The sequence below is a fragment of the Echinops telfairi genome, unplaced genomic scaffold (assembly GCF_000313985.2).
Source record: "Echinops telfairi isolate 266 unplaced genomic scaffold, ASM31398v2 ScPeMD7_3533;HRSCAF=4204_0, whole genome shotgun sequence".
NCBI classification, from domain to species: Eukaryota; Metazoa; Chordata; class Mammalia; order Afrosoricida; family Tenrecidae; genus Echinops; species Echinops telfairi.
In genome coordinates, this window is record NW_022107431.1 from 16889804 (window position 1) to 16913261 (window position 23458).

The 23458-nt window shown below is 44.5% G+C and overlaps 1 protein-coding gene across 1 annotated transcript in view; it reads right to left on the reverse strand.

The window, feature by feature from the left end:
* The window catches only part of CCDC170 (coiled-coil domain containing 170), a 118584-nt gene that overhangs the window by 10633 nt on the left and 84493 nt on the right, over positions 1-23458 (reverse strand). The window contains exons 9-10 of the mRNA XM_045294563.1: positions 20355-20528; positions 15955-16197 (exon numbers count right to left, since the gene is read on the reverse strand). Coding sequence (XP_045150498.1) covers positions 15955-16197; positions 20355-20528 — 417 coding nt within the window. The remainder of the gene's footprint in view (positions 1-15954; positions 16198-20354; positions 20529-23458) is intronic.

The window sequence follows — 23458 nt, forward strand, 5'->3', positions numbered from 1 at the left end:
AAAAGGGGGCTAATGCAGCAAAATGGGAGCATCGTCCAGGGGCCCAAATGGATGCTGGGATCCCTTGGAAGAGGACCACGAAGATGTAACTGGGGAAAAGTGTAGCAGGAGTAAAAGAAAGATGTTACAGGGCTGGCCTCAGTCCCAACTATGTGGACACCCACTGCCTCCTTCAAAGAATGCATTTCAGAGGACAGCACTGAAGCTGCAGCTCGGGGAAAGGGACATGTCTGAATAGAGCACACAGGAGGAACAAAGAGGGATGGAGAATGAGGGGAGCCCATCCTGGCCCCCCAAGCCCCAAGGGCGATATTCCTGCTCAGAGCAGACATGCACAGAGCGGGCCATAGGGCCGGCCCCACCACAAGACACGACATCCCTCACTGAACCATAGCGCTACGGGGGACAACACTGGAGACACAGTGTGGGAATTGTGCTCAATCTGACCCCACCACTCCGGGGTGAAACACCAAGGACATGCAACAGAGCAGCAAGGGGGGCAAAGCGATGAAGTCCCCGGGGAATACCAAAAATACACTTTGGAGACAGTGTGGCACCCCATCAGATTGGACTGGAAAACACTCCTAAAAGCCAGCAAACAGACCTTAAACTATTTATAGGCTTTTCCATTTTTGTCAGTGGTTTTCTTTTTGTTGTTTTTATTTAATTTTTGTTTTGGGGTGGGTTTTTTGTTGCTGTTATTGTTTTGTTGGTTTTGACTTCCTTTGTTGTTTTGTTAGCCTTTGCTTGGTTTTTGCACTTATTAATGTCTATGCATGTCTATCTAGATAAGATAGGCAGGATAAACAATTCAGAGATGAAAAGAATGGGACTGATGGTTCTGGGGGGATACAGGAGAAGGAAAGGTGGGAGAAAGGAAGGGAGGTGGGGAGCCAACCCAGGGACAAGGGAACTACAAGGGAACTAAAATCAATGGAGAGAAGGGCATAGGATGCCTAGCGAGGCTTAATCAAGGGCAATGCAGCAGCGAGGAATTACTAAACCTGAATGAAGGCCAAACATGATGGTGGGACAAGAGGGAAGTAAAAGGAAATACAGGAAAGAACCAGGAGGCAAAGGACATTTATAGAGGTCTAAATACAGGCACGTACATATGTAAATATATTTATATATAATGAGAGGGGAATAGATCTATGTACTTATATCTATATGTTAAGAATTAAGGTTGCAGATGGACATTGGGCTCAACTAAAGTACTCCCTCAACACGAGAACACTTTGTTCTAATAACCTGGAATTCTGTGATGTTCACCTTCCCAACATGATTGCTGAAGACAAAATGAGTGCATAAGCAAATATGGTGAAGAAAGCTGATGGTGCCCTGCTATCAAAAGATATAGCGTCTAGGGTCTTAAAGGCTTGAAGATAAACAAGTGGCCATCTAGCTAAGAAGCAACAAAGCCCACATGGAAGAAGCACACCAGCCTGTGTGATCATGAGGTGTCAATGGGTTCAGGTATCAGGCATCAAAGACCTAGAACAAAATCATACCCAATGTGAACGGGGGTGGGGGGTATGAGGTGGAGACCCAAAGCCTATCTGTAGACAATTGGACATCCCCTCACAGAAGGATCACAAGGAAGAGATGAGCCAGTCAGGGTACAGTATAGCACCAATGAAACACACAACTTTCCTCTAGTTCCTTAATGCTTCCTTCCCCCCACTATCATGACCTCAATTCTCCCTTACAAATCGGATTAGACCAGAACATGCACACTGCTACAGATAAGAGCCCACAACACAGGAAATGCATGATAGATAAACCCCTTGGGGCCAACAATGAGACTGGAGATACTAGGAGGATAAGGGGAAGGTGTGGGGAGAAAGGAGGAATCGATCACAAGGATAGACATATAACCTCCTCCCAGGGGGATGAACAACAGAAAAGTGAGTGAAGGGCAACAGAGGATGATGGAATATATGAAAATAATAATCTATAACTTATCAAGGTTCATGATGGAGGGAGGGCGGGGGAGGGAAGGGAAAAAATGAGCTGCTATCAAGGGCTCAAGTAGAAAGAAAATGCTTTGAAAATGATGACAGCGTATGTACAAATGTGCTTGACACAATGGATGAATGGGTGGATTCTGATAAGAGATATAAGAGCCCCCAATAAAAGCATTTAATGAAAATAAAAAAGAAAGATGCTAAACCTCCCCATCTCCATATACCTCCACTTCTTCACCACTCCACACCCCGGGAGGAGTCTCCCTTTTTCCCAGAAGTAGGTAGAACTCAAAGAAATCTGAGCATATCGGCAGATCTACGCAGTCCGAGCTGAGTCCGAGCTTGGAGTCAAACAATGGCACTGCTGTGTTGGAGAAAGTTCTGGGAAGGGGAGGGGGCGTGAAGGGTGTGTCTTGTGCGGACATATGCAGAGAAAGAGGCAGTACAGTAGCTGAAGAGTGTTACCCCTTCTGATGTTTCCATGAGAGACTTCAGGGAAGATGAGGGTGACTCTCCACTAATCTCCGGTTCTGTCTACTGCTTTTTAGCCACAACTCCCTCCTCAAGTTGATGCAAACTGACAGATGGTAGCTCACCACAAAAACAGTACTGTTCTTTATTTCTTCTTTACGGCTGCAAGGGAGATGACAAGCCAGTGTTTACACGCCAACCACGTTGTGTGGAGCTCCTACAACTCTGTTCTGTCCGCACCAATAAGAACATAACATAGCTTCCCTTTCTAGTTCCCAACACGAACCACTCATGCAGCACTGCTTTTGAGCCCTACCCACCACACAAGACCCTTCAGACTGCCAAAGAGATGCCAGTTACAGCTCAGCAAAAAAAGAAAAAAAAAAAGACGAAAAACCCTTGACAAGATGAGTTGGCACTGTAACTGCACCAGGGGCTCAAACACAGCAACCGTCATGAAGCTGGCCCAGGATCGGCTGCTTCCTTCTCTTGGTCATAGGGCTCCTATGAGTCAGAACCAACTCAATGGCACCCAATAACAACAACTGAGGAGTCCAGGTGGCATCCTTACTTCAGGCCCACTGGCCACAGCCTCAGAGTACCACCTGTGAGCTCAGGGGTCCCCTATTCATTTGGCTTCCCCTGCTGGCTTCCCCTAGTCTTCTGGCTTCAATAATTTGCTCAAATGACTCACAGAATTCCCTGAAAATACTATCCTTAGAATTACAAATGTATTGTAGCAAAAGGCTACAAGTCAGGACTAACAGAAAGAAGAGATCCATGAGGATTCCCCAGGGGAGCTTCTGTGCCCCCAGAGGCGGCACTAATCTCCCCGGTGTCCCAATGTCTTCCACCAACCAGGAAGCTCTGGGAGCCCCCAGGCCCGAGCTTTCACAGCCATGACCAAGGCCTCATCAAACCTGCCTGACTGATTAAATCATGCCCCCACTCCCGTCCTCAGGTGAGCTGACCAGGCGGTCTCTGTGGTCCGGCCAGCCCTCCACTCATTTACACACATCCCCAATGCTGTCTAGCAGTTTTAGATAATAAAGCACCTCCACCATTCAGGGACTCCTCAGGGTTCTCTCTCAAGAATCAGGAATAACAGCTAGCTCTTTGTCTCTGAACGGTCTGAAAAAAGACACCATTTCTCAGGCTGACTGTGCCTAAGGACGGTCTGGTGAGGACGTTTTGGAAAATGGGGAGGTCAGAAGTGGTATTTGGGTCCTGGGAGTGCTACCCTTCCTCCTGCCAGGACTGCAGGGAGACAGGAGTGCCCAGCAGCTAGCCACTGAGGGGCGGTCTTGAGGACGAAAACTGTTGCAAGGATAGTGGGACACGAACTAAAACCAGCCAAGGTTGCAAACAGCCACAGAGCACCCCCACTCACCTGGAAGTGGCTCCCTTTGTGCGGCTGTTCACAGGAAAGAAAGGCACAGCCCTCCTGCTTAGGCCACCTTTACTGTGGAGCCTGGGAAGACACAATATACAGCTGACCCTGATCATCAATGAGGAAGGTCAGGAGACAAGTGGCTTTCTGTGGGTTATGGGAAGCATTTGCTGGACCATCTGCAGTTCTCCTACGTGATTCCAGAGCGTGCATTTGTTTGGTGTATAGACTATGTTCACGTCAACTAGCAACACGACTCTAATCATCCTGGAGGAGCCCTGGTCGCATAGGAGCTTACACACTGGGCTGCTAACCATAAGATCAGAAGTTCCAACCCACCAGCTTCTCCAAGGGAGAGGGATGGGAGGGTTTCCGCTTGCATAAAGATAAATCGCTTCAGGAGCCCCCGAGGCCAGGTTAATGGGAAAAGGGCAAAGGTAGATTTCATACATAAATAATGCGATCATGCCAAGCATCGGCCAAACTATTTCACAATGAACTCTACACCCAAAAGACCCTCGGTAGTACAATATGGCACATGCACACGCACACACAGAAACCAGTGCCATCCAGTCGATCCTGACTCATCATGACTCTATAGGACAAAATAGAACTGCCCATCGGGTTTCCAGAACTGTGCCTCTTTACAGAAGCAGACTGCCGCATCTTCATGCACACATGGTAGAATAATTGTCTGTTGCCAACATACGTCATAGGCATGCCTAACTCCAAAGGACCTGCACCACAAGCAGTGGGGACTGTGTTGTTGTTAGTTGTCATCAAGTCAGCTGGCTGAAAGCAACCTTACATAGGACGACAAAACATTGCCTGGCTCAGCACCATCCTCACCATCACTCGTATGTCTGAGTTGATCCCATACATTCTTAATCATTTTTTGTTTTGTTTTTTAGGAAAATGACACACCCTGGTCAACAAGTTCATTCTATTTGGGTCAACAATATCCATGATAGCTGAAGTCAAGAGGTCAAGCAATGTCTTATTTCATTGGGCCAATCTGCTGCAAAAGGTCTCTTTAAAGTGTTAAGAGACAAAGATGCTGCTTTGATGACAAAGGGGTGCCAGACCCAAGCCATGATCTTTTCAATCACCCCGTATACATGTAAAAGCTGAACAAAGAAAGAGAGGCTGACAAAGAATTGGTATATTTGAATATTGAATGTAGCAATGGACTGTCAGAAGAATGAACAAGTCAGTTTTAGAAGACAGACAACCAGAATACTCCTTAGAAGCAAGAATGGTAAGACTTAGGCTTGCTTACTTTGGATACATCATTGGAAAACACGAAGCAATAGAAAAGAACATGCTTAGTAAAGTCAGCACACAAAAAAGGAGGTGTGGGGGTGCTAACTTCATGGCCACTAACAAAACCAACTCCATGATAGAAGGAGTTTTATATCATCAACATGACACCAGCTGGCTAGCTGGTGTCCCTTGGAGAATGGTGCCATAATTAGGGCTCAGTTTGGGGCAGATGAAAAGTCGGCACTCAAAGTAGCCAGGTCAACCTTGGTGAAGAGAAGTTCATGTATAGCCTCCATCCATCCGCAACCCCATGGCCATGCCCTTGGTATGTGACTCTATTGAGTAAGGAGCAAGATGTCCCAGAAAGATGCTGGCATTCACAGAACATGTCATTTTGTCCATGTGATTATTGGGAACCCCCTGGCAGTAGATGTCCTTTGGTGAATATTCACATATTTCATTAAAATATTATTTTAAATATAGTAGGGGAAAGTTTAAATATCCCTTAAAATAGTCTTGATCATGTCAGCAAATCTCTCTCCAAATAAATTGTTTCTCATGAGATATATATATATATATATATACACATTTTCATGCCAGGAACCTACTATTCTAGTCTCCAGGGCTAGGATCTGAAAATACGCCTCCTATTTCTGACATCATCCACTCGGCCAACTATTTACCCCTTCTTCATGTGAAGTCACAGATTTTGGTTAAAAACAAAAAACAAAAAAAAACCACCTGTGCTGTCCCCAACTCATTCATATTGCTACTCAAGAATTCAAAGCACACATTACAAAATGCTCTGATGATATTGTGTATTCCCATATTAATAGATGTTAAGAAGTCCTCAATCAGAAACAGGGTTATGCCAATTATTATGGCAGCATTGGGAAGTGATCGAAGCTGGTAAAGTCTTACCTGTTCAGTTCTTTTATTTCATCATTTCTTCCATTTGCCTTAACTACTAATACCTTCAAGAACAAGTTTCAGAAAATAAAAGAACAGTTCCAAAGTATATTCTGACGCCCACTTTGTTATTTTAATTCTTTGTCTGTTTCGTAGCCCTTTGCTTTCTTCATGTATAATGTTCTTGATGTCATCCCATAGTTTGTGAGGTCTTCTATCTTGTATTCAGTGCATCAAATCTGTTTTTATAATGTGCTCAACATTCAGGTGGAATATACTCTATGTGGTGTTTTGACTTTGTGGATTCATTTTCAATGTCTTCAACTTCAACCTGAACTTATATGTGAGCAATTGATGGTCAGTTCCACAGTCTGTCCCTGGCCTTCTTTTGTCTGGTGATATTGAGTCAATGGAGCATCTCCATTGACTCTTCCCACAGATTTGATTCCTGTACAATACATCTGTCAGGTTGATATGTAATACAGGCACCATTTATGTCATGGAAAAAAATGGTATTTGAAATGAATGTCATTGGTCTTGCAAAATTCTATCTTGCCCAAAATTTTTCAACAAAATTCTAGCAATAGAATACAACAAAATATGTTCAAAATAATCCATCATGATCAAGTGGCATTTACACCAGGTATGAAAGGATGGCTCAATATTAGAAACACAATCCATGTAATCCGCCATATAAATAAAACAAAATAATCATGTGATTACATCAATTGATACAGAAAAAGGCATTCAATAAGATCCAAAATCTATTTTTATAAAAACACTCAGTGAAATACAAATAGAAGGGGAATTCCTCAACATTATAACGGTCTGGTATGCAAAACCAACAGCCAGCATTTTGCTCAATGATGAGAAACTGAAACCATTCCTCCTCTGAATGGAAGCCAGAGTTGCCCTTTATTACCACTCTTAATTAAGATAGTCTTGAAAAGTCTTAGCCAGAGCTAGTAGACATCCAAAAGAAATCAAAGGTATCCAAATTGGCAAAGAAGTAAAACTCTCTCTGTTGGCAGGCAATATGATTTGAAATATAGAAAACATCAAACCTTGGTGAAAAAATGATTGAAACTATTGGCAATGTGGCAAGCTATAAGATCAACACACAAAAATCAACAGAATTCTTGTCTGTTAAGGAAAAGAACTCTGAAAAGGAGGTATAAAAGCAATAGCATTTACAATAACCACCAAAAGATGAAATACTTAGGAATAAACCTAACCAAAAGACAAAAGACTTATACAAAGGAAACTACAAAACACTACTACAAGAATATAAAAGAAATTTACCAAGGAAGAAAAAAATGTTCTGTGTTCGTCTGGGTAGACTAGAGAAACAAATTCATAGAAACTCATATGTGTTTAAGAAAGAGGTTTATATACAAGGACAATTGAATATTGAGAAAACATCCCAGCCCAGTCCAAATCAAGTCCCTAAATCCAATATTAGTCCATTGTCTGATACCAATCTATAAAGTCCTCTTCAGATTCACGAGGTACATGCAATGATGCCAAATGCAGGACAATCACCAGTGGGTACAAAGTCTTTGGGATCCAGTGGCAGTAGAAGCATCTCATCTCAGGCAGGGGTTTCCACATGGCTCCTCCAGTTCCCAGGGAATGGGGTCTCTCAGCATAGTGACATCTGTCTTGTCAGTAGAGAGTTTCAAAGGGGGAGAGTAGAGAGAGAGATAGTGTCTCCCGCCTCCAAAAAGGAATACTGGATTTCCCAGAATTCTCAGGAGAAGGCCATGCCCGCACAGAGGCCTCATTGGTTATATCTTGATTGACAGGCCAGACTCCACCCCTTCACTCGTAATACTCTCAAATTGACACCAGATTATGTATCTACCACAGGTTCTAAAAATAACTGTGGTAATGATTGTACAACTCTTCTTTACATGATTGAACTATTGAACTGCATGATGTGTGGATGAAGTGCCAATAAAGCTGTTTAAAAAATTTACATAAATGGAAAAATGTCCCATGCCATGGATATGAAGACGTAATCTAGTGAAAATGTCATTATTACCGAAAACAATCTTTAACTATAACACAACTCCCTCCAAATCCCAACACTCTCCAAAGAAATGGAAGAACGAATCAACAATTTTATATGGAAAAGAAAGAAACCAAGATAAGTAAAATACTATTAAAAAACTAATGTTAGAGTTCTCTCATTCTCTGATTTCAAAACCTATTAGAGCCACAGTAATCTAAACAGCTTAGTATTGGTACAATGATAGAAATGTAGACCAACAGATCAGAACAGAGAAGCCAGAAATAAAACCAAACACCTAGAGAAACCTAATTTTTTATAACAGATGAAAAGACATTACGTACAGAAGTGATAGTGTCATCCACAAATGGTGCTGGCAAAAATTGGATCTCCATCTGCAAAACAAATGAAATAGGATCCATACCTGACACTATATACAAAAAGGAACTCAAGATGAGTTAAAGAGTTAAATATAAACACTAGAACTATAAAGATCAACCATGAAGAAATAGGGACAAATTTAAGTGCCCTAATACAAAGTATAAACACACTACCAAACCTAATGAAAAATACCGACATTACAGAAGACAAAACAGAGGACTGGGATCTCCTAAAAATACACTTATGTGCATCAAAAACCTTATCAAAAGAGTAGATGAGAACCCATAGACTGGGGGTGGGAGGCAAGGGAAAACTGGGAGCAATAATATATTGGATAAAGGGCTAACCTCTAAAAGTCATAGAACACTACATTATTCCTATAAGAAAAGAAAAAATACTCTAAGTTTTAAAATGGGGAGCATACATGAATAGACAATTCACCAAAGATGATATTCAGGTGACCAACAATTATATGAAGAAATGCTCACAATCGTTAGTTATAAGGAGAAATGCAAATTAAAACAACAATGAGAGATACCACCTCACACCAGCACTGATAGCAAAAACTCAAAAAGACAGAAAGTAACAAATGCTGTACAGGAGGGGAGACATTGGAACTCTCACTGGAATTCTGCTGGTGGGATTGCAGAATTCTACACAGCCACTGTGGAAAACAGTATGGTTCCTCCTTAAACAAATAAGAATAGAAATATGATATGACGCAGCATCTGTCTACTCAGTATATACGCCAAAGAAATAATGAATAAAACATAAAAAATAATAAAATATGAACAGACATATACGCAGCTATGTTTATTGCAGTACTATCCACAAGAGCAAAAAGATGGAAAAAATAAAAATGCCTATCTGTGAGGAATGGATACACATACATATATTATGCATTCCTAGAAAACAATGATGACACTGTCAAACACCTCATGACATGGACAAATTTGGAAGACATTATTCTCAGTAAAGTTAGTCAATCACATAAAATTAAATACTGTATGCGACCATTATTAAAAGGAGGGAAGAATCAACAAAAATGTTCTTCAGACAAAAGCAGAAAACTTTGAAGGCTATAGGGAGGCAAGAGAAATGAAGGAAGGTAAGAGAGGGAAAAGAGAAAAAAATTAAAGAATAAATATCTGTTGATAACTTAAAAAACAAATCTATAACGTGAAATCCAGCTTCATTTCTATACTGATTTAATTAACGTTCTATAATTTATTTCTCTATTTATTTCTAATATCCATTGCAACAGGAACAAAAACTCATGATTAAAGAGTTTATTAAGACAGCAAGTTGTAATGCCATTGATATATACTCAGGGTTGAGTTGTTTATCAGGACATTACAAAGTTCTGGCAAGCCTTCTAATATGAGGGGGTACCCCCCCCAAAAAAAACCTCTGCTGGGCAGTTTTTGTAGTATGTATTTTCCCCCCACTAGGTGAGCATCAAGCAAATCACCTAAGTTAGTGCACCCAGTGGCATCACCTGGGAAGGTTCTCTCTGGTCACAGTGAATTTTTTCATAAAAGCAGTTTTGCTCATTTTATCATTTTTTTGTGATAGTCAATTTAAGAGAACAGTGTACAGCTATGAAATTTTGTTTCCTGTTTGGGGAAAATGCTGCAGAAACTGTTGTTATGTTGAACACCACTTACAAGTACAGTGCTATGGGAAAAACTCAAGTGTACAAATGGTTTTCTCATTTCAAAAAATATAAAATGTCAATTGATGACAAACCTCGTTCTGGATGTCTGTCAACTTCTAAACGGACAAAAATGTCAACTCGTAGTGCATTTGGAGTTCATTCCAAATGGAGTTCATACTGTTAATCAAGCTTTCTATTTAGAGGTTCTGAAAAGATTGTGTAACAGTGTGTGACAAAAAAGGCCTGATTTGTGGCAGACAGGGGACTGGTTTTGCCATGATAACAATGCACCTGCTCATGCAGCCATCTCAGTGTGGCAGTTTTGGGCAAAAGCAGCATGCCTCTCTTTCCCCCACACACCTGACCTCGCTTTGTGGGGTTTAGTTTTGTTTCCTCAAACCAAGAGGGACATTAAAGGACAGCAATTGGACGGAAGAGAAGAGGTGAAGGAAGAAATGAAGGAGGTGCTGTCAGCCATCCAAACAGATGAGTTTGAAAAATGTTCCCAAAAGTGAAACTGCAGATTTGACAAAGGTATTAAGTGTAATGGAGAGTGCTTTAAAGTTGAGTTAGTCCAGGTAGACTAGAGAAACAAATTCATAGATGCTCATATGTGTATAAGAAAGAGCTTTATATAAAAGAGCAATTGTGTTCTGAGAAAACATCCTAGCCCAGTCCAGATCAAGTCCATAAGTCCGATATTAGCTCATATGTCTAATACCAGTCCATAAATTCTTCTTCAGACTCACGCAACACATGCAATGATGCCGAATGCAGGAAGATCACAGACCAGTGGGTGGAAAGTCTTGTGGATCCAGGGGCGGTGGAAGCACCTTAGCACTGGCATGGGTCTCCATGTGGCTCCTCCAGCTCCAGAGTTCTGGATCCATCAGTGTAACTCCATGTAGCTTGTCATCAGGAATGTCTCACAGAGAGAGTGTGTCTGGCCTCCAGTGAGCTATTTATATCTGTCATGCTTCCAAATGAGGTCATCAAGCTGTGACTTGATAGGCTAGACTCCACCCCCTCCTCAAGTTGACGTAGATTATGTAACTGCCACAGAAGGTGAGAAGATTGTTTTGTTAGCCTTTGGAGTCAGGGCGTGGCACTCCCTCAGACTCCTAAAGGTCAACAAACAGACCTTGAATTATTTACAGGCTTTTCTTTTTTCATCGTTGGTTTTTTGTTTTTATTGTTGTTTTGTTTTCTTTTGTTACTTTGTTTTGCTCTGTCTTGTTTTTGTGCATATTATTATCTTTGCGGGTCTATCTAGATAAGATAGGTACATACACAGTCTGGAGGAGAAAACAACAGAACCAATGGTTCTGGAGGGACATGGGAGAGGGGGAGGTGGAGGAAAGGAAGTGGGTGCTAACAAACCTAGGGACAAGGGAACAACAAGTGATCCAAAATAGGTGGTGAGGAGGGTGTCGGAGGCCTGGTAGGGCTTGATCAAGGGTAATGTAACTGAGAGGGACTTACTGAAACCTAAATGAAGGCTGAACATGACAGTGGGACAAGAGGAAAGTAAAAGGAAATAGAGGAAAGAACTAGGAAGCAAAAGGCATAATAATAATATACAAATTACCAAGGGTTCGTGAGGGAAGGAGGGTAGGGGTGGGAGGGAGGGGGAAAATGAGGAGCTGATACCAAGGGCTCAAGTAGAAAGGAAATGTTTTGAGAATGCTGATGGCAACAAATGTACAAATATACTTGACACAATGGATGGATGGATGGCTCGTGATAAGAGTTGTATGAGCCCCCAATAATAATTTTTTTAAATAAATAAATAAATAATTTTAAAAGACAATGATGATTGCAACATATGTGCTTGACACAATGGATGGGTGTATGGATTGTCATAAGAGCTGTAAGAGCCCCCAATAAAATGCTTTTTTTTTAAAGTTGTACTAACTGAACTTCCTTGTACACGTATAGATACTATCCTATCCCAGACAGTGTTCTTTCATCAAGATAGATCCTGAAATGTCCTATTTGACAATGACAGTGATGTCATCCCCCTTGAGTTTGTCATTCCTGGCAGAGTAAACTGCATGTTTGTCTGATTCAAAGTGGCCAATACCAGACATTTCAGTTCATTAATGCCTAGGGTATTGATCTTTATGCATTCCATTTCATTTTTGAGAACTTCCAATTTTCCTACATTCACACTTCATACATTCCACTTTCTAATCATTAATGGACATTTGCGACTGTGTCTTCTCTTTTTGAGTCTTGTCCCAACAGCAAAGGAAGGTCCCCAATGCTTTACTTCATCCATGGACAACACTACTCGGAGAAGGCAGCTCTTCCTGAGGTGGAATTTGAAGGGCTCATCTTCCAGCACCATCTCTGACAATGCTCTGCAACCAGCCATAGGTTTCAGTGGCTAATCCCTCAGAAGAGGGCAGCCTTGGTGCTATGTTTGGCAAGGTTCTGCTGCTGTTCATCAGGTTTCCAGTGGCCAAGACCTCACAGGTAGAAAGCCTACTCTTTCTTTGTATTCTGCTCTTAGTCTGGAAGTGTCACTAGAAGTATTTCGGGACCCTTTGTCCTGTCCAACAAAGCAGTGTTTCTGTAGCTCAAAAATCATGGGAGCTGGTGGGGAATGAGGACCACCAGACCGAGGGCACTGCACACACACATCCCACAAATGAGAACCAGCTCATACCACGCCCCAGCCACTTCAACTTCAGGACAAGCTTTGTTAGTTTTGAGGGGTGGCGGGTAAGAAAACAGCTCCCTACCACCATCATACTCCACTGTTAGAGCAGATGGTAATCTGTAGCTCTATTTCCCCCATTCTGGCTTTCGTTTTCTTTCATGCACAGAACAAATTTCAAGGATTTTTCTCTCCCCTCTTTCTTCCTGAGGTAGTAGCTGGGTGGAAGAAAACCCTTAGATACTATTGGGAGACCTGTTTTATGTCAACAGGTTGCCCTGGGATCCTTCTTGCAGCTCATATCTGGCAGATGAATTTAGTTCACCCACCAAAGTCAAAACCAGGTATTTGGCTTGTCAGACAAGGTTCTCCAGAGAACAGATATATAAAGAGATAGATGGACCTAGGTACTGAGAGAGAAATATATTCTCTCCCTATCGCTCTTCTTCCTACCCCTTCCTCACTTCCTCCCTCCTCCCTTTTTCCTCTCTGCCTCCCTCTGTTCCTTCCTTTCAAAGAATTAGCTACTGTAAGTGTGGGGTCTAACAGGCCTGAAACCTAGAAGTGAGGTGATTGGATTCCTATTACCATTTGGGGCCAAGTTTCTGTCTGCTCCAGCAAAGCCTAGGTCTGCACCCACAGTATTATGTGTAATTCCCCTGACTCCACTTGGGATCACATCTACTAAATACCTTCCCATCAGCATCCAGTCTCCTGTGTGACCAAACAGCAGAGCACAGCCCAGCTGACTAAACTCAGACTAGCCCTCACACCTGGGGTGGGGCCCTCCATCCTTCATGAGGGGACACCCCACCTGCTTCCACAGGGAGGTCTTGGGCTAGCATCTAACTCTCACCCAGAGATCCATCCCACCCCTATCCCCTCCAGAGTGCAGAGTGAGCACCAGGACACCACGCTGCAATCTAGGGGGGGCACTTTGTACTGACCTTGGGACTGCTGCCCCAAGCCCCCCAACACACACACCCCCAAAGGTAGCCTGAGGAATGAGGGAGCAGTGGCTACTTACTAACTTCTAGGACTGCCTCCCTACCCAATGCACCCCACAGATGTTCCCCTGCCCCTCCTACCCTTGTAGTCAAACATTTCCCATGCTTGCAACTTGCCTGCCTCTTCTCTCGAGCAGTATGCCATGGCCTGTCTCCGCAGAAGAGTTTTGAGAGGTTTCAGAGCTATTGGCTCAGAAGGGAGGATATAGTGGGTGTGTTAGTCCAGGTAGACTAGAGAAACAAATGCAGGGAAACTCGTGTGTGTGTGTGTGTGTGTGGTGTGTGTGTGTGTGTGTGTGTGGTGTGTGTGTGTGTGGTGTGTGTGTGTGTGTGCGTGCGCGTGTGCTTTATATATAAGAGCAATTGAATATTGAGAAGACATCCCAGCCCAGTCCAGATCAAGTCCATAAGTCTGATATTAGCCCATATTTCTGATACCAGTCTATAAATTCCTTTCCAGACTCACACACTACATGCAATGATGCCGAATGCAGGAAGATCACAGGCCAGTGCGTGGGAAGTCTTGTGGATCCAGTGGCAGTGGAGGCATCTCAGCACTGGCAGGGGTCTCCTTCAGCTCCTGAGCTATAGCGTAGATCCATGTGTCTTCTTGACAGGGATGTCTCACAGGGAGTGAGCGTGTGTCCTGCCTCCAACAAGCTATTTATCGCCTTAGTGGCTCCAAATGAGGTCATCAAGCTGCGACCTGATTGACAGGCTAAACTCCACCCCTTCACTCAATACTCTCACATTGGCAACAGGTTATATAACTACCACAGTGGGGAACAGTCGCTAAAGCGTGATCCCTGCTACCTATCTTCAAAGGCTGGCTTAACTCCAGATTCGTCTTTCTGCTCATCTGTCTCCAAAAGTCAGTTCCAGAGGGCTGTTCCCCCAAGAGCTCAGGCCCTCATGTCCTGCTGCTCATGGGGATGTGTGTCTGTTCTATTAATTACTGTAGGGGTGACACATGTGGGTCCCATTACTTACTGTAGGGGTGACCCGTGTCTGTTCCATTATTTACTGTAGGGATGACACATGTGTGTTCCATTATTTATTGTGGCCCACGGCACACAACTCTGCCATTGTAAACACTTGGATTAAATTTGTCTAAGTTTCCATGTCTTTCTTTCCATATCCATTCGGAGTTCACCAGCTTTCCAGGAAGCGTATCTGCCAAGTTTGTGCTACCTCTTCACAGAATGGGCACCCCTGAAGCACTGCCCCCCTGCCTGCCTGGCTCTTCTCAGGAATCAGCTGTGTGCCTAGTCTCTTTTCTTCCTGCCCAACACAAGGCCTGGTAGCAATACCACCACTGGTGCCCATCGGGTCAATTCTGGCTCCTGGCGACCCCCAGGTATCAGAGTAGAACCGTGCTCCATGGGTTTCCCTCGGCTGGGTTTTCAGAAGCGAACCGCCAGGCCTTTCTTCCGAGGCAACTTCTAGACGGACTTGAACCTCCACCCTTTCAGTTCGCAACTGAGGTCATGGCAGTTTCTGCTGCCCGCTCAGGCTGCACGCACACTTCAAAGGAACGTTTTTTCTTTTCTGGAGAATGACACAACCACTGCTCTTTGACTGACGTGCTACCCAGCAGTGACTGCTTCCATGCGAAGACTGAAGAGACACAAAGGTGACACATCTGATGAAACCCATGTTGTTCTGTCATGTGTTTTCATTTCTCCCTCCACTCTAGAGACTGGGAGGAACTTTTCATCATCGTTTTTCTGGTGCAAACATTAGAAAAATAAACTCACTGCCCTTGAGTCGATGCCAACTCATAGCAAACCCTTGTGGGTTTCCTAGACTTTCATTCTGTATGGGAGTCGAAAGCCTGGTCTTCCTCCCACAGAGCAGCTAGTGGTTTCAAACTGCTGACCTTGTGGTTAGCAGCGCAAACCACTACGCTACCAGGGCCCCTAGGGTACAAGCATTATGAGGCCGTAACTTTTTTGCATCCACTTCTATACTCCCCATGTCACTGCCATCGAGTTGACCCTGACTCATAGTGACCCTACGGGGCAGGGTAGAACTGCCGCTGTGGGTTTCTGAGACGGTAACCCTTGAGGAGAGTGGACAGTTTCATCTTCCTCCCAAGGAGCGGCTGGTGGAATCCAACTACTGACCTTGTCTTTCACAACCCAAGGTGTAAGCACTACAACACCAGGAGACCTGCCACATCTAAGGTGACTAGCAAAAGAAACCCCAACAAACTGCCCCAAGACTGGGCACTTGCCTTCAGCTCATTGGTGTCAGCAAGTTTGGCTTTGAGCGCAATGTTCGATTCTCGGCACGCACTCAGCTCCTTCTGCAGCCTGTCCACCCTCTTCTCCAGCTTCCTGATGGTGAGCGTGGCCTCGTCCCTCTCCACAGCCAGGGCCGTGCGCGCCTGCTTCTCCTCCTGCAACTGGGCAATCTTCTGCCGGAGCAGGTTCATATGCAGCTCTTTGCTCTCCAGCCGTTCTCTCTGAGTCTTTAGCTGGCTCGAGAGAAGCAGGGGTGATTATTCCTACTATTACATAACTCAGCCATCAGTCAATGAAAATGAATGACCCAGACAATGTGGGTCTTTAACTCCATTGCAATAAAACTCATTTGGAACATTCCCCCTCATCCCCCATCCCACCCCTACTCCCCCGCCGACAAAAAAAACACAGCTACTGGGTTTCTTTGCCTGATTGCACTTCTCGGCACATGTTATCCAAGAGTTGGTTTTGGAGATGAAAAAGTAGGGGACAAAGGAGCCAGTAGGCAAAGGAGGTGCTTCCCAACAAGGCTCTCTCTCCAGCACTGTGCCCCATAAGCACAGTGAGAAGTGCTTTGAAAGCCAAAAAACACAGGTTTATCAAGAGCAGAGTAAATAATAAGGCACCAAAAATGCAAACTAAACGCACTGCCATTGAGTTGATTCAGACCCAGAGCGATCCTTCAGGACAGGGCAGAACCGCCCCTGTGAGTTTCTGAAACTGTAACTCTATATGGGAATAGAAAGCCTCGTCTTTCTCCTTCAGAGTGGGAGGTGGTTTTGAACTGCTGATCTCATGGTTAGCAGCCCAACTTGTAACCACTATGCTACCAAAGCTCACCAAAAACCAACTCACTGCCATTGAGTCGATGATGACTCATAGTGACCCTATAGGAACGGGTATAATTGTCCCAGGGAGTTTCTGAGGCTGTAACTCTTTGCAAGGGTAGAAAGCCCTGACGTTCTCCCTCAGAATAGCTGGTGGTTTCGAACTGCTGACTTTACAGTTAGCCATCCAACGTGTAACCACTATGCTGCCAGGGCTCAGAGAGACAAAATCCACCCCGATGCCGAATGGCAACTCTGTCTAGTCCAGTGTTTCTTAAGAAAAGGCAGGGTGTTGATTCAGGCTGCAAACACAGACTGGTAGAGTCCAGTCACCTATCCAAGTCTACTAATGCCACGCATGCACACTCGTGTTTTATTGATTTTTATGGTTTTAGTTTTTAATATTTAAATCTTTTTAAGAATATTGATTCCAGAAGTTTAATCATTGTGATTAGGATGTATTACAGAAATGCTTAACATTCTAATATTTTTTAAATTTTTCAGGCAGTTTTATTGGCATATAATTCACATACCAGACAAGTCAATGGTTTAAATGTATTAAAATGAGTTGAGCACACTGACGCATTTCTCAAGTCAGGCACACCACGGAGACTGCTCAGAATGCCTTGCTTACGTCGTTAGAATCTTAGAGGCAGAAGGGACTGACGGTCTTGTCTAGTTCGTCAATGTCCTGGGCGTGGGCCTCTCCTACAAGCTCCCTAAACCAAACGGAGAACAAGGCCCCGGAGCACCACTTACTGCTGGCCATCAACATCGATGAAGGAAATGATGGTGGGTTTTAAAAGAGATCCTGGTTGCTAAGAGAGGGGGTAAATCCTCTTGGGTTTCCCATGTCACGATTTGTGAGATGACTAGTAAGTGCTGAAACCTCTTGTCATCTGAGACAAATGCCGGATTCTGACTGTGTGGAATTGGAGAACGTGAGAACTGAAGCGCACCCTGTCGCCCTAATTACACACTCGCGCTCGTAACACGTTCTTTAGGGGCGTGCCAAGTACCCACTAAAGTGCCGGTTCCAGTATCTTGCCAGACAGCCACAGCGCACCTTCCAACCAGGAGCTTTGAACGTTTCTCTTAACTAAACTCCTACTATGAATTAAATTACCCCCAAACCCACTGCCCTGTGTTGATTCTAACTCATAGCAAACTCATAGAATCTCCCCTGGGGGTGTCTGGGATGTTTAACTCTTGACAGGGGCAGAAAGCCTCATCTTTCTCCCGCAGAGCTGTCGGTGGGGTCCAACTACTGACCTGGCCATTAGCAGCCAGCCCACTGCTTAACCTTCTTAGCATCAGGCTCCTCCATAGATTAAACTATGTCCCCTAAAAAGATGCTGGGCCTCCCTGTAGTTGTGAAGGTGAGCTTCTTTGGAAACAGGATTTTCCTTTTGTTAGCAGGTAAGCTAAGCAAGGTCCCAGGAAGAGGCTTTCAAGTGTCTGTGGGCAACAACAACAGCATTTGCCCACCGACTTCTTTGAAATACCTGGTATATGCGTAGGATGCTGATTCTAATCCCTCGTCATGATACTTTGCACAAGGGCGAGGGAGCCTGCATGGAGAGACACACTTACGGGGGATGGGGTCCCCAGCATGTCTGTAAGCAGCATAGGATGGTCAGCAGGTACCAGGAGAGAGACACAGGAGGAACTGATCAAGCAAACACCTTGACCAGACTTTCAAACTCCAGAACCGTGGAAGAATACCCTTCGGTTCTTTGAAGCTGTCCCCTTTCCAGAATGAGGCAGCTCTGGAAGGTTAAGACAGCTCCTTCCCCTGAGCGTCTTCCTGTCAAATTCCACCCTCCTGCACCTCAATGAGGAGCCCTGGGGGGGTAGTGATTGCATATTGGGCTGCTAACTGCAGAGTCAGCAGTTCGAACCCACCAGCTGCTCTGAGGGCATCAGCATTCCTTGGTGGTGGTGCGTTTGGTTTGGTTTGCACCTGGACACTGCAAGTCCTTACACGGGCAATTGTCATCCTTCTGCAAGACTTCAGAACAGACGGATAAGACACTGAAGAAGACGACCCTCCTCTGAGCAATTTGGGAAGGATTGTAGCTCAGTTCAATCTCTGTGGCAGGAACAGGAGCAGTCTGCTTTCTTTTATTCAATAATAATCATACTCCTAATAGTAAAGAGAAGAGGCCCAATCTGCATTGAGCATTTTCTAGGAGTCGTGAGTTCAGAAGTGTTACCACCCTATTTTAAAGCAAGGAACTCCTGCATGTTAGGTAGGTTAGCACCATGCCGCCCCTCACAATTAATTTCCTGTCCATGCTGTGTGTATTATAAGCATGGGCACATTGCTTACAAGAGCACATTCTATGTGGACTCTGCAGTAAGGTGGAGTATGGGGCCCTGGTGGTACGGTGGGTTATATATTGGGTTACTAGCCGCCGAGGTGGATTGAACCCACCAGCCTCTGAGGGAGAATAATGAGGCAGTTTATTCCTACAAATGTTTATAGTCTCAGAAACTGGAAGAGGCAATTCTACTCTGCCCTGTAGGATCACGATGAGGTGGAATCGACTCGATGGCAGTGGGTTCATACAGTAATCCCTAACTACCCCCCTGAGTGAGGGCTCATCATCATCTTAAATATGAGACGGAGAGGGGTGTCATTTGCTGAAGGGCACACAGCTGAGGGGGTGCCAAGTTAGAAGCACAGATGTGACTGTCACACAGGCGCCACACCATCCTCCTGGTATCACATTTCCTTGGGACTATTATCAGAACACATCTGTGTTTTCCTCTTTCTTCCCATACTACCAATAATTATGGAACCAATGATTATATTTTTATCCTAGTCATCCATTTATGTATTTAGTCTAAACTGCTTCGAAGGCAAAAGGAAGCTCTTCTCCTCTCTCCACTTCCCAGGGCAAAGGTAAAGATGGCGAGATGTTACCCAGCCCTCCCCTTCTCCTGTAGTCCTAGATGCAGCGAACTTTTCAGCTAGGCAAGTGGCTATCCAGGAGAAGGTCTACTTTTGCTGGCATCCCTTGAAGCTCGGTTTGACCATCAGGACCTCTTCCAGCTGGGTGATCTAAACACACGCAAGCCCACCTACCAGCTTTGAGAAACCTTCGTGAAAAGGCCACTCAGACATGTTCATTTGCCCCCATCTTAACCTCTTCCTTCTCCATCCTTCAACCTGGAGCACAAAGGTACCGCCTCTGGGCACCAACATGAACCACCAAGAGATGAGAGGCGAATGAACTGGAAGGAGCCTGGTTCTTGGGAATGTGATAGACAGAGCTTCCACGCCAGTCCTTAACTGCCACAGTCCAGAAGGCTATATGAAGGGAGAAAACGCTTTGACTTCCATGAGCAGTTTTTATTGGAGGACTCTGTTACTCAACGGAAAATGTAATTCTCAATAGTACCCCCCCAGCCCCTCGCACTTGAAACAGAGGTTTCAAGTAGCAAACTACTGTGCTCTTGATTCACGACAGTACACATAGTGGGGGTACGTCGGTGTTCGATGTCTGGGCTTCTCAGAAAGTCATCCCCTCCACACTAACCAGTTTTAACAGCCCTACCTTTCTCTGCAAATTGTGGGCAATCGTCTTGTTTTGAACGACGGCGTGGCTCTCGAGGCGGACCAGCTGCTCTGCACGAGCTAAAACTACGTCCAGACGCATGTCGAAGCCAAGTTCAGCAGCCATCTGGTCCAACTTCATCTTCTCGGAAAGCTGATCCAGAAATTTAAGATACTAAACCCAACGACAAAAAAATATGAAAATGGAACACAAACATAAAGTCAGTGAGTCATCTCACATAATCCTTCCTCTGGCTCAGCTGGAACTCACTGGCTCACAATAAAGCCAGATGGACCCTGAACCCCAAACCTGAGGCTTGGTAATGGACCAGGCATCTCCAGGCCCTACTCTACGTCTGTTCGAAGACTCTTGGCTTCTCCTGGTCGGTGACACTGATGCTCAAGATAGACTCACACATCCCTGTAACCCTACCCCAGGGTCCATGTGACGGTGCCCCAGATGGCGCCGTCGTCTCTCTGACCTGACCCCACGCTGCTGTGACATCATCTCTCCCAGGTTAATCCAGCCCATCTCCATAGGCACCCTTCTTTCCACAATAGCTTCTCCGACCCAGCTGAGCCTTCTCCTCCAGGAGGAAAATGGCAACTTCGCCAGTGTCCTTTTCCTCTCATTGATCTTATCTTAAAAGAACAAGATACAACAGTTGTGCCAATTCCGTCTCAATGCCAAGTCCATTCCAACTCAAGGCGGCCCATGTGTATCCCAGTAGGTTTACTGGATCTGACTTTCCAGAAGCAGATTGCCAGGCTTTCCCTGCGAGACGCCTCTGGATGGGCTTGAATCACCAACGTTCCACTTAGCCATGTTTCCCAGCCAGAAGCAAAAAAAAGAACAAGACAAACTCACAGGCATCAAGTCAATTCTGACTCGTGGCGACCCTACAGTTGAGGGTAGAACTGACCCTGTGGGCTCCCGAGACTGTGACTCTTTACGGGAGTAGAAAGCCTCATCCTTTCCCCAGGAGCAGCTGGTGCTTTTGAACAGCTGACCATGCAATTAGCAGCCCACTTGCTACCCAGAGACTCCAAATCATAGCTCTTCATACAAACAAATTTAGAATTGTTTCCCCTTTAAATGCTTTGGATAATGTCTTTATCCATTTTTAATGTACCCAAGTTAAATGAACAACCTTCTAAAACACACCTGGACCAAGGAAGTCAGGGTTCATATTGTAACAGGGGGAAATTGCAATGCTGACTTCTGCGGCTTATCTGGCCACAGAAGGAGCCTCGGTGGCCCAGTGAGTTATGCATTGGGTTGCAAACCACAAGGTCAGCAGTTCAAAACCACCAGCCACTCCATGAGAGCAAGATGAGGCTGGATGCACCTGCAAAGATTTATAGTTCCAGAAACCCACAGGGGCAGTTCTTTGTCCTATAGGGTGATTATGAGTCAAATGGACTTGAAGGCCATGAGCAAATGACCTGGACACACACATACAACCGTGCTGGTCACTAGATGGTCAACCCAGTCAAGGAACGTTCTACCCTTTAGTTTCGAGCCTTGGGCTCTCGCTTCATATGTTCTTCCTGTGGTAGTAGCCCTCATCCATCTGGCATTTGCTGGCAATTAAATGTTTAAAATATGTACAATCTCCTGACAGCCGAAGCATATCATCTTAAGAGCCCAAGAGTCTATCTTGTAGTTATCACAATGAAATTATGTGTAGGTGTGTGTTTTCTTATCTTCCTAAAGAGCACAGAGAGAAATACAGTTTAACCTCTTCCTTGTGGGTCATGGCCGTGACAGGGTGGGTTACATTGGGCTGCGATGCTACCCGTAGCTCTGGCCCCTCATCACACATTCTCACATTGTCCTGCTCCGTCCACTCTGCCCTGGGGAACTGACATTCCTAACTTGTATGTATGCAATGGGAAAAGCTACTGTTGCTTGTATTATTTTAATATGACGTACATGTTTATTTTTACAGCCTACACCCTTTTTCCTTCCTCCTTTCCTTCCTCCCTCCTTCCTTCCTCCACCCGTTAGTACGTGCCTACCATCTATTCAGGAGTCTACCTTCTCTTCCTTCCCCACCCTTGGTAACCATCCAAGAATGCTTCTATGTACATGAAAACCTTTTCTTGACTTTGTATAATCATGGTCTTATAAAACACTTGTCCTCTTGTGATCAACTTCTTTCATTCCACATAATCTCCTCCTTCATCCAGTTTACCAAGTTGTTGTTTGGTTATTTTACATAAAACTGAGTTGATACCTTTTCTGTGATGATATGAAAGCCTCTTTATTATTTATCTACTTTCTACTTCTACACGTGACCTACTCACTTAGCAAGCAAGGATCAATGAGGGGGCATTCAAAAAGTCTGTGGGAAACATGGAATTAGGAGGTAATGGAATTTTCCACTAACTTTTTGAAGCTGCCTTGTGTAAGAGAATTCTGCCAAGGCCAAGGTGGACCCCAGGCTAGCTGCATTTTTCCACAGAGGAAGTACCATAGTTCAAGAATCTTGGTGATGCCCAAGAGAGGCGAAACCCACAAATGAAACTCACTGCCATTGAGTCAATACCAACTCATAGCAATCAGGTAGGACAGGGTAGAACTGCCCCTGTGGCTTTCTAAGATTACAGCCCTTCCTGGGAGTAGAAAGCCTCATCTTTTGCCCATGTGGCAGTAGTGGTTTTGAACCACTGACCATGTGGTAAGCAATCCAACACATAATCACTCTGCCACCAGGGATCCTGCAGAGAGTCAAGGTTGCTAGGAATAAAGTATGAGAGTATATTTTGTACACTTGACTCACAGTCTGGAATGCATAAGAAAGGGTGCGCTATACCATTTTGTATAAATCCCCATTACCTACATGTCTACGTAGGGTAAACAGTTTTCACTGAACTATAGATCAATTGGCTTCCATAAACATCCGAACCAAGAGAGCCCTATGCCGCAGTTCTACTCTGTAACACATGGGTTGTCGCCACGAGTCAGAACTGACTCAGCGCCAAGGAAGAACAGCAGCATTTAAATTATGCACAATAAGAAATAAATAAAATGCTCTGGTGGTTACATTAACAAGGTAAACATAAGTAAATAAGTTCTGCACATTTGCATGTGCACGCTAG